Source organism: Pistacia vera, unplaced genomic scaffold, assembly GCF_008641045.1.
Source record: "Pistacia vera cultivar Batoury unplaced genomic scaffold, PisVer_v2 Contig102, whole genome shotgun sequence".
Classification (NCBI taxonomy): domain Eukaryota; kingdom Viridiplantae; phylum Streptophyta; class Magnoliopsida; order Sapindales; family Anacardiaceae; genus Pistacia; species Pistacia vera.
Genome location: NW_022195050.1, coordinates 753,668 through 765,420, shown reverse-complemented (window position 1 = coordinate 765,420; position 11,753 = coordinate 753,668). Strand labels below are relative to the sequence as shown.

The window sequence follows — 11,753 nt, the reverse complement described above, 5'->3', positions numbered from 1 at the left end:
TTTCTTCTGCTACAATCCATTTTTTTACAGGTTCCATTATTTCCAAGATAAAAACATCATTATTAGGATTGCATCAAGCTCAGAAAGTTACCATGTTTCCCCACCTCTTTTAACATTAGTCCTCATTTTCCACGAAGCAGTACACTATTAAAAAGGAATTGAATTCTACAAATTAAAGAAAGGATGGACCAAGCTTGCATTAATGGTATTGAATTCGTGGGTGTAAATGGAAATGTTATGGTAACATAAGCAGAAGCCGCCCATATTATCCAATAACAATTTTCGAAAGGTACAAGACAAATTAATGTTGACTTAATATTACATGTCTTGCATGGCTCAAATTGCACTTGGATGACAAATGTTGCTGTATTTATTATTTAAACGGTGGAGATCCACCTGTTTCATAGCCCCATATTTATATCATGTGTTCCATTTTTTGAGGTTCAGTCCAGTCGTCGACGCTGGCCTGGCCCTGTCCATCAAACATGAATCGGGCTCTGCCTCTGTTTTCTTATTGAGAAAGTATTGGGTTTACTAGACCATCAGGTTTTTTTGGGGGCCGAAGTGGGTAAAGTAAATCCACGGTTTTAAATTTCATTTAACTATTCGGTAATGCAAATATAAAAGCTTTGAAATTAAACAGTGGAGGAAGAAGAATAAAGCTTTTTATTACACTTACATCCTCACCTAAAGTAGAAGATGGAGGAAGAAAATAGCGAGACTAAAAATCATTCCCCTATTATAAATAAGTCTAGAAATTTATGTAAATCTTTATGGTGGGTTTGGTTCGGGTTCATAAAAGATTACTCCGACAATCTATTTTAATATGAGAATTACCATATCTAGTTGTAAAGTAAAAAAAAAATTCCAGTAATCTTCAAATACTAATATAGTGGTTACCGTAGGTAAACTTAGGGGTAATTCAATTACCAACTGAAAAGGGTGTTATTTTTTTATTATCGGGGTAATCCTAATTTTGTTCCCATTTTATCCTTAATTATTAAAACTTTCGGATAGAAATGCCCTCATATGTAAACCAAATAACAAATAGACCAACTGATTGAAATTACTTCTATACCTTGATAAATTATTTTTTGGTACAGAAATACCCCTCATTTTACATAAAATTAATCTTAATTTTGTTATAATTTTACCCCAAAGGAGGCCTTTGGATCATATGGGTGTGTTTGTTTTAGTATTTTGAGTAGTATTTTTGAAATATTATTGGTAGGTAGAGTTGAGAGATTATTATGAGGTAGAATTTAAAAATTAACTAAAAAAAACCCCTAGGTTTGCTAATTTAACTAAACACCCCAATATATAATTTTTTTGTAAAATGACAAAAACACCCCCACCCACCACAGTTGTCGAATTCCGACCACCACTGCTGGAATCTGGCATTACGGCACACAACTGGCTAGACCTGGCTAGTCGTGTACTGATATGACCTTTTTCGGCCAGATCCACCATGAATCTAGTTAGAAAATGCCAGATCTACAGGTAGATCTGGCTGTCAACGACGACCAAAGATATGGTCGTCATTGATGGCTAGATTTGGCCGGAAAAGGCCAAATCGGCGCATTACCGGTCAGTTCCAGGCGGTTGTGCACCGTTGTGACAGATTCCGGCAACCACCGTCGCTGGTTGCCGGAATTTGGCAACCATGGGTGGGTAGGGGTGTTTTTGTCAATTTATAAATTTTTTTGTTGGGGGTGTTTTTGTCAATTAACAAACCTAGGGGGTTTAAAAATAATTAATTTAGGATATGATTTTGAAAATAGGGAAGCAAACACGCATTTGTATTTGAAATAGGGATAGGATAGTGGTGAAATAACAAAACAAAAGCAGGCATAATATTTTATTGTAGAAGATGTTATATTAACGAAAAGATAGATTACCTTGAAGATTACTAGGAATGTTTAGAAAATATGTTTGATTAGTTCGAATAAATTAGTGAATAATACGTTTGGTTGGGAGGATAAATGACTGAGTATGTTATATAAATTATTAAATTGCCCTCCTTTTTATATATTAATATAATATTATTTTTTATTATCATTTCTTTTAACCTCTTACATTTGAAATTTTAGTAGTGCCATATAAAACTTTAATTTGTAGCAAAATCACCCTCACCCACCCCAAGCCATTGTCAAAAGCTAGCCACCATCGTTGGCCGCTACCAACAATCGACGGAATGGCACATGACTGGCCGTATATGGCCGACTGTGCACCGACAAAGCCATTTCCGGCCATGGATCACAATTCTATGGCCATTTCACGACCAGATCTATGGCCATTTCATGGCCAAAGATCTGGACGTGAAAAGGCCAAATTTGTGGTCGTTTCATAGCCAAATTTGTGGCCGTTTCTGGCACATCACTGGGCAGATCCTGCCAGTTGTGCACCATTACAACAACCGATGTTGGTGGTGGTGAGTAACGGCCGACGGTGATCTTGGGTGGCTAGGGGTATTTTTTTAACGTTTAAACTTTTTTGTGGCTGGGGCATTTTAGCTAATTTCTCAAATGTAGGGAGGTTGGGTAGTGGTTATTTCAGGCAATTGTGTCCAAAATGGTATTTAATTAAGGGCAAAATAGGTATAAAAATCAAGATTACCCGTTAATGTTTTTATCCAAAGGGTGGGGGAGGGTATCGACTTACCCCATTCATTACCAATAGTAAACACTATTTGTAATAAAAGATTCCCGTAATATTTTATTACTTACAAACCAAACATCGGAATTTTGCAAAATAAACGAAGATTAGCCTTGTTATCTTTTATGCCCCTAATCCAAATGCACCCTAAGTAATAAAATTTTTGGACAGTAATGCCCTTATACTGAAAACTATTTACATAACACTCAACCACCGAAGAAGACTGTCGGCCACCATCGCCGACAGTTGTTGGAACGGCGCACGACCAGTTGTATCTAGCCGTTTCTAGTCAGATGGCCATGGATCTAGTCGGAAACGGCCAGATCCAAGGATCTATCCTTTAACGGCCAGATACTTGGATTTGGCTGGAAACGACCAGATTGACGGACAACTAGCCGTGCGCAGTCTGACAACTGTTGGTAGAGGCCAGCGATGGTGGCCGGTGGCTGGCAAACGTCTTGGGTGGCTAAGGTTATTTTGTTAACTTTTAAATTTTTTCTGGCCGGAGTGTTTTAGCTATATTCTCAAATATAGGGGGTTAACTGTAGTAATAATAATAATAATAATAATAATAATAATAATAATAATATTATTATTATTATTATTATTATTAAAATGAAGGGAAATTCAATAAAAGTTTCTCCAATAATTCTTTTATTCCTCCCAACCAAACATATTAATTATTTATACCCACCAATCTAACCAAACGATATAATATAATATTCTCAGTAATCTTCCAAGTAATCTATTTCACTGGTAATCCTATATATTTAGTAATAAAATATTTCCAGAACCAAATGCCCCCTTATAGTCAAAATCAAAAACCTCAATAGGACTTTCTCATCTGGGTAGCAGTGTCAAACTAGAATAAATTTACTAGTTTGGGCCTTTTCGGCCCAATTTCTTCCATATGTCAAGCAATTTAGCCTTGACATAAGAGAGACGAGGAAATTGGAAATAACATTATTTAAAGGGCATATTCTGGATGAATGGCATTCACATAGCAGTAGAAGAAAATAGATTAAATAAATAAGAAAATGATGGATCCCTTGATTGGATAGTTACCGAAACCGCTAGAATCGTCAATCAAAACCAAAGTTTCGTTGATCAACATAAAAGGTTTCAATGTTTTGAAAATTGAAGCTATAAGAAGGTCCAAGATAATTAATTATAGAGTTAGGGTTTAAAAAATTTCCATTCATTTGATAATTAATTGCTTCAAGTATTCTTTTTATTTTTCTAAAAGAGTAATTTCGATCTTATTAATTAACTTAAAAATTTTACGTATTTTATTTTCTCTCTTTTCTTATTTTTTATTTTTAAAAGCAGATTTGGAAAAAACAAAAGAAGGTATGTATATGTTTTGCTTTCTATCAAGCGGTTAAGAACGATGGTGAGCCAACATACAAACCAGGGGGCACACTTTTTATTTTTTATTTTTGAAAAATTTCTTACGTTTTATGATTTGTCTGCACTCTTCCTCCCTAAGTAGCCCATTCATTAGCATTCCACGCTGAGCCACAGATTGACATTGTTGGGTTGTGCCTTGAATCCCATATTGCCTGGGAAAGGGAGTTGTAGGGGGACTCTCGCCTTTAAATAGACTAGTAGATTGGGTTTTTAATTTATCGTAAAAAGTGTAAAATAGACACCAAAAGAATAGTCATTGTAGACTGTTATTATGGGTGTAATTGGGATTTTTGGGATAATGTAAAGAGTTTGCAATTTTTCTCTTCTAAAAATTGCACAGTTGAAGCTTTCGCTTAGTAGATTGTTTGAGTGGATAGTGGACGTACGCTAAATTGATTGGGCCAAACCACTTTAAAATTCTTGTGTTTGGTTTGCTTTATTTTTAGTTGCTTGCTTTAATTTTGCGTTTGAGTTGTGGGAATCTTTTTCAACAAGTGGTATCAGAGCCCACAATTCGTGATCTGGGAGAAGCAAGCAAGGAGAAGGCAAGATCAAGGGGAGGTTGGATTTAAGAGTAGATCAACGACTGTCAAGCATCTCAAATTTTATGGAGGTATGTCTAAGTTTGAGGTTCCTTTATTTGATGGTAAAATTAATTTTATTTTATGACAAACTACGATACAAGACCTTTTGGTACAACAAGGTCTTGATCAGGCATTAGAAGAGAGTAAGCCAGAGAAGATGTTTGATAGAGAATGGAATAGAATTCAGAGGACAACTGTCAGTACAATCAGATTGACTTTAGCTCCAGAGATAAAGTACAGCGTGCTGACTGAGTCTACACCAAAGGGCTTGTGGGAAAAATTAGAGAATATTTATGCGTCGAATCGATGACTAACCAATTGTGTTTGAAGATGGATCTGTATTCTCTGAAGATGGATGAAGGTACGAGTCAATGAATTTAATAGGCTAGTATCTCAATTGCTAGCTACTTCTGATGAGTTAAAGGATGAAGGAAAGAAAGGGATGGGGTTTCTCTCACTTTTGGCATAGTAGGGCCCCAGCGGGAGGCCGGCACGATGGGCTATTAGCTCAGTGGTAGAGCGTGCCCCTGATAATTGTGTCGTTGTGCCTAGGCTGTGAGGGTTCTCAGCCACATGTATAGTTCAATGTGCTCATTAGTGTGTGACCTTGAGATGTGGATCATCCAAGGCACATTAGCATGGCGTACTTCTCTTGTTTGAACCGAGGGTTTGAAACCAAACTCCTCCTCAGGAGAATAGATGGGGCGATTCAGGTGAGATCCAATGTAGATCCAACTTTCTATTCACTCGTGGGATCTAGGTGGCATTGATATTGTTGTCATCTTTGCCTAAATATTATAGACTTTTAGCTCAAACTTTGTTGGTGGCAGATCTACTTTAAAATTAGATGAGGTGACTACCTTGTTGCGTGAGAATGAAAGGTTTATGGGATCAGAGAACTCATCACTTAGAGGAGATCTACTAGTTGCAGAAGGTTCTAATCGGGGGAGGACTAAAGAGCGAGGTGATAAATCAAAAGTTAGAGATTATAGTAATAAGGAGTGTTATTATTGTGGAGAGAAGGGACATATCCAACCACGTTGCAAGAAATTAAGAGAGGATATGCTTGCTTTCAAGAAGGCTCAACAAATGAAGGATTCAAAGGATGATGCCTGAGTTGCTAATAATGAGGGTGAATTTTTAGTACCATGTCAAGATGAAACTCAAACTTCAAAGGTTGAAAAAGGTTGGGGTTTAGATTCTACTGCATCTATGCATGTTTGTAATGATAAAGATTGTTTTGTTGAATTGAAAGAAGATGAAAATTATGAAAATATTGTTGTCGGCAATAACGAGAAAGTGAAGATTGAAGGCGTTGGTAGCGTTTGTCTCAAGTTTCACAATGGTGTTGTCAAGAATCTTTGTCATGTGAGGTATGTGCCGAGTTGTAGTCACAATTTGATTTTTTTGGGTGAGTTGGCTTCTCTTGGATATACCTACATTGGTCAAAGAGATGAATGCGAAGTGTATAAAGATGATGTTCTGATTTTGCAAGGCAAAAGAAATGAGAAAACAACTATATTTGCTCGATGAAGGTGACTGTCTTAAGAAATCAAGGGATAAAGTTGTTCCAATTCCTGTTGTGAAAGAAAAGAAGACTATCAAACAAGTAAGATTTTCAGATGCTATTGTGATGTTTGGGGATTCAAGTCAAGGGAGAAGAGTTGGGATTGATGAATCCTATATTGCCTAGGAGATGGAGTTGCAAGGGGACTTTCCCCTTTAGATAGACTAGTAGATTGAGTTTTTAAAGTATCTCAAAAAGTGTAAAATAGACACCAAAAGAATAGTTATTGTGGGCTGTTATTAGAGGTTTAATTGGGCTTTTTGGGATAATGTAAGAAGTTTGCAATTTTTCTCTTCTAAAAATTACACAGTTGTAAGCTTTTGCTTAGTGGATTGTTTGAGTGGATAGTGGACGTAGGCTAAATTGTTTGGCCGAACCACTTTAAAATTCTTGTGTTTGGTTTGCTTTAATTTTGTGTTTGAGTTGTGGGAATCTTTTTCAACAGACATGGATTGACTCTTTGGGTGAACCACACCTGTTTTCTTCCTTGAATGCAAATACTTAATACTCTTACTGGAATCCCATCTACCAGAAATCTGAAAGAAAAGTTAAAAGGTTAAGATATAAAGCCTATTTTCTTCCTTAAATGCAAATACTCTTACTGGAATCCCATCTACCCAGAAATCTGAAAGAAAAGTTAAAAGCTTAAGATATACTATGAAGCTGATCTTGAAAGACAATTGAATTTTATTTATTATTTTTTAACTCCCCACATTTATTAATTTAGCTAAATATCGCCACAATAAAGTATAAAAATTAACTAAAGCGCCCTAGCCACGCAAGAAGATAGTTGGTCTCCCGCCACCACCGTCGGACGACAGTGGACAATCACTGGAATAGTGCATGACTAGATGGATCTTGTTGGTCGTGCACTGATATGATCGTTTCCTACCATATCCACCATGGATCTGGCTGTTTCTGGCCAAATCTTTGGTTGTCATTAACGGCTAAAGTCTGGCCGTCGTTAAAGGTAAGGGTGTTCAAAAAAATTCAGAAACCGAACTAGTTTTTCGGTTATCCGAAAAACTAGTTCGGTTTTGGTTCAAAAAAAAATACAAAAACCGATTTTTCGGCTCGGTTACCAGTTTATAAAAATATGAGAATCGGTTAACCAAAACTGGTTTATTATAAAAAAATTAAATTAAAATTACAAATTACAAAATCCAATTTATTATAAAAAAATTAAATTAAAAAATATATAAAATATTAAATTAAAACTGGTTTGGTTTTGGTTCAGGAAAATTCTTTAATCGAAAAACCAGTTTGGTTCACAAAATCAATTAACCAAAGCGGTTAATCGGTTTTGAACACCTCTAGTTAACGGCCGATAGCCAAATAAATCTGATCGAAAACGACTAGATTGGTGTAGATGATGTAGCCATTTCTGCTGGCGCCGACGGTGGTGGTATTGGGTGGATTAATTTTCAGATTGGAAGGAAAGAAAAAAAAATGTTTTGAGTTGAATAGGGTTTGATAGAAAAATGTTTTGAATTGAATAGAGTTGAATAATCTGAAAACAAGTTCTCCCCTCTTTCCATTTTTAGACAAAAAAATGTTATTTGATTTGGATTAATTTTCATAATAATGATCACTATAAATAAATGAATACATATCCTATTTTTTAATTCAAATACGATTATAGAACAATGATCTAAAATAGTGTACAAACATGAACTATATTATTCTTGTACGGAGAGGTTGCAACCAGTGCACAAAAATACGCTAATACCTGTGGTGACGCCAAAGATTTTGGAATAGAGGAGCCGGCTTATGAGAATCATAATAGTGCACACAGCCGTCTAAAATGTTACAAAAATTAAGTGCCATTAAAAAGAATTTAAATCCCCTGCAAGATGTTCAATGCTAACATTGTCTTTGTCTCTGGTGTTACTGATCTTAGTGCTATCATCTTGACAAAATCCACCGAGGGCGGCGGGGCCGAGTGCAGCTTGGTAGGTGGCCGTGGTAATCAATATAGCCACCACAAGTAGAACATTCCGGAGTTCAAGAGGAAGTTTTTTTATGATTTCGTTACCAAGCCCCATGAGTTTCATAATTTTATAGGGAAATGGTAAATCCCTATTTTAAGCAGTCGACAAGTGTTATTTTTTCATTAAGTTAGGTATATGGAATCGAATGGCTCTAAGCCAACTCTTGTGGAGGTTTTGAAGAATAATTCTAAAATGCGATTGGCTTTAAGATTCGAATAGTTTGAATCTAAGATTTGAATATTTGGTTTATGTTATGGAAGAAACACATGTATATGGGATATTAGATATTGTTAGTTAGATATGAACTAAAGATATATCTAATCTGTCCTACTATTGTTAATTTAGATAAGCATTCCAATAGAAATTCTTTTGTTTTGTCTTTGACTATCAATTGACTGAATAAAAGGATAAAATAAAGGCAACTAAGGAACGAAGAGTTCAAAAAAAGGTTCGGAAAAAAGAAATGGGAGAACAAAAAATCAAAATTCATTGGACGATTGTATCATTAACTATTTCTTTATTTTAGTGCGAGGAACTTATCATGAATCCACTGATTTCTGTCGCTTCTGTTATTGCTGTTGGGTTGGCTGTCGGGCTTGTTTCTATTGGACTCGGGGTCGGTCAAGGTACTACAACAGGCCAAGCTGTAGAAGGTATCACAAGACAACCCAAGGCGGAGGGAAAAATACAAGGTACTTTATTGCTTAGTTTGGCTTTTATGGAAGCTTTAACAATTTATGGACTGGTCGTAGCATTAGCGCTTTTATTTGCGAATCCCTTTGTTTAATCCTATAAATAGGAAAATTACGTATTTTTTTGTTGTATTTAGAGACCTGTGCTCCTTGCTTTTTAAATTTATATATTGAATTTTTGACTTTTTTTTGCAATAGATAAATTACTAAAAAAACAAAAAAAATTGAAATTGAATATTAAATAATAATAAATAAATAAATATAAATAGATAGAAGAAATCGAAAAAAAGGGTGAAGTGATACAAAAAAAAGAACTCTGTTTTTTTTTTTTTTTTTTTTAAGTCTATCTAAAAGAGGAGATCATGTGAAAAATGGAACCGAGTCTTTCGTTTCCTCGTTTCACTGGCCGTTCATCGGGAGTTTCGGGTTTAATAACGATATTTTAGCAACAAATCCAATAAATCTAAGTGTAGTGCTTGGTTTATTAATGATCTTTTTTGGAAAGGGAGTGTGTGTGAGTTGTTTATTTCAAGAATAGGCTGGATCCAACCAACTGCACTTTTTTTTTTGTTCTAACTAGGACTGAAAAAGGTGCACGATTCTGCGAATTACTTCTGAATAAATTGAAAATCATATTTAAGAACTATAGCGTTTTGTGATTCATTGGTAAATCTACTTTGATTCTCTATCAAACAAACCAATAATGCAGGATCATTAACATGAGCATGGTTAAAGCAAAACCGTTTGAAGTACAGACGTAGGATGATACTCCTTCTACTTCTATGTTAATATCGAATAGAAATGTTTTCAAAATGAATAATTAGAATTTTTTTTGATATAAAACACTCGTGTCGATAAAATGATTTGAGCATTTTATTTTTTATTGGAATATATTGGGAAAATGGGTGTTTCAATCAATCCCTTTTTATGTCGAATCGATGACCTATATATTATAGTAAGAAGAATTCTTTGGATTTTAAGAAAAAAGAAGAAATGATGGAAGCAGGAATTCATTTTGGAAATGGAATCCTAGAATAGCGCCTTATATCTCTGCAAAGCATAAAGGTATTCATATTACAAATATGACTTAAACTGCTCGTTTTTTATCAGAAGCTTGTGATTTAGTTTTTGATGCAGCAAGTAGGGGAAAACTATTCTTTAATTGTTGGTAAAAAAAATAAAGCTGTTGATTCAGTAGCACGAGCTGCAATACGAGCTCGGTGTCATTATGTTAATAAAAAATGGCTCGATGGTCTGTTAACGAATTGGTCCACTATAGAAACGAGACTTCAAAAGTTTAGGGATTTGAGAATGGAACAAAAGACGGGAAGACTCAATCGTCTTCCCAAAAGAGATGTAGCTATGTTGAAGAGACAATTATCACGCTTTCAAACGTATCTAGGCGGGATTAAATATATGACGGGGTACCAGATATTGTAATTATCGTTGATTAGCAAGAAGAATATACGGCTCTTCACGAATGTCTTACTTTGGGAATTCCAACAATATGTTTAATCGCAAATGATGATGCTATAACTTCAATTCGATTAATTCTTAACAAATTAGTATTCACAATTTGTTAGGGTTGTTCTAGCTATATACAAAATTTTTTATTAATAATAAGATAAATCGAATTTTTTGGTAACTCCCTAGATTTATGGAATCGGTTACAAGTCTTGAATCGCACAAAAAAAAAATAAATAAATAAATAAAAAAAACTGTGGATATTATGTGATTGGCAGGATTCAAAATATCCAATTCAAGTAGACAAGTCGAAAAGAAGATGGTTGAATCAAAATAATTCCTTTTGAAATTCGATTTAAATGGATTACGAGAATGATAAAGTTTACATTTACATTCTCTTTAAGCTTTAGCACGACCTAGAATTTCCCCAACTTCAGGATTCGGCGAAGCTTGCCTAATTGTAGAGCTTCATAGCTGTGAAACCCTCACCGCTTTTTTCATCGTTATATTCACTCAACAGTTCCACCACCTTTAGGGAGATAATTAAGGACAAGTTAAAAAATTTATGTAAATTGAGAGAAATACCTCTTTTATCTTTAAGATCTAGTTAAATAAATTTGTGTTTTTTAGGAAAAAGTAAATGAACTAAATAAACAGTAAATAATATAATAAATTAAATAAATCAATTTGTTGAGGACCATTTGAATGAAATGTTAATAAGAGAAGAAAAAAATATAGTCACTTTAATATCAGAATTTCCTAAGAAGCATACCAAAGATCACCAAATTATACCATGTTTCCGATACGTTATATAGAATTGAATTGATTTATTGGGATTACACTCTCTTTCACTCACCGTTGAACATATATATAAAAAGACAAAAAAAATTAGAAAAGAATGTGATCATTTATTATCTCTCTTTTATTTTTTGTGCACGAGTTAAATAGCGAATGAAAAAGTGAGTAAGAGAGAACAAAAAATAGTGTTCCTACCTTTCATAAATTGAATATGAGAATAGTTATATTATATTATCATAAGATTGTCCATTATGTGGTAAATATTGAACTAAAAAATAAAAGGTTTAATTATATAAATAATTGAAATAAAAATTAATATTACATTTAACATCAAATTGATTTTGAAAATCTTTTTTATAGAATTTGTAAATATATTTTTATATTTTTAATTATTTACACATGATTTTCATATACAATTAAACCCTGGTTGGCGAAAGCAGTCTATGTTAGTGCGATTCAAATATATTATTTTATTTTTTAACCAGTACAATCTCTATAAAGATTCATTTAAACACGAGACTAACAAAATATTAAATATATAAAATAACGGATAAGATTTTTTAATTTAAACTGTGACTAGGAATATTTTGTA

At 34.1% G+C, this 11,753-nt stretch overlaps 1 protein-coding gene across 1 annotated transcript; it reads left to right on the top strand.

The window, feature by feature from the left end:
- Window positions 1–5,861: 5,861 nt before the first annotated feature.
- On the top strand, window positions 5,862–8,994 carry LOC116121642 (ATP synthase subunit c, chloroplastic-like). Its single transcript, XM_031407587.1, has 3 exons — window positions 5,862–6,022; window positions 8,117–8,168; window positions 8,734–8,994. Exons 1-3 carry the CDS (start codon window positions 5,862–5,864, stop codon window positions 8,992–8,994), a joined length of 474 nt encoding a protein of 157 aa, XP_031263447.1.
- Window positions 8,995–11,753: the final 2,759 nt, after the last annotated feature.

What these genes read in the sequence shown, in the direction of transcription:
- LOC116121642 (XM_031407587.1), top strand. Translation starts at nt 5,862, where the DNA reads ATGCATGTTTGTAATGATAAAGATTGTTTTGTTGAATTGAAAGAAGAT. An exon ending in AAGAATCTTTGTCATGTGAG is followed by an intron (nt 6,023 to 8,116) that starts GTATGTGCCGAG and finishes TACTGATCTTAG; the next exon opens with TGCTATCATCTTGACAAAAT. An exon ending in GCGGGGCCGAGTGCAGCTTG is followed by an intron (nt 8,169 to 8,733) that starts GTAGGTGGCCGT and finishes TCTTTATTTTAG; the next exon opens with TGCGAGGAACTTATCATGAA.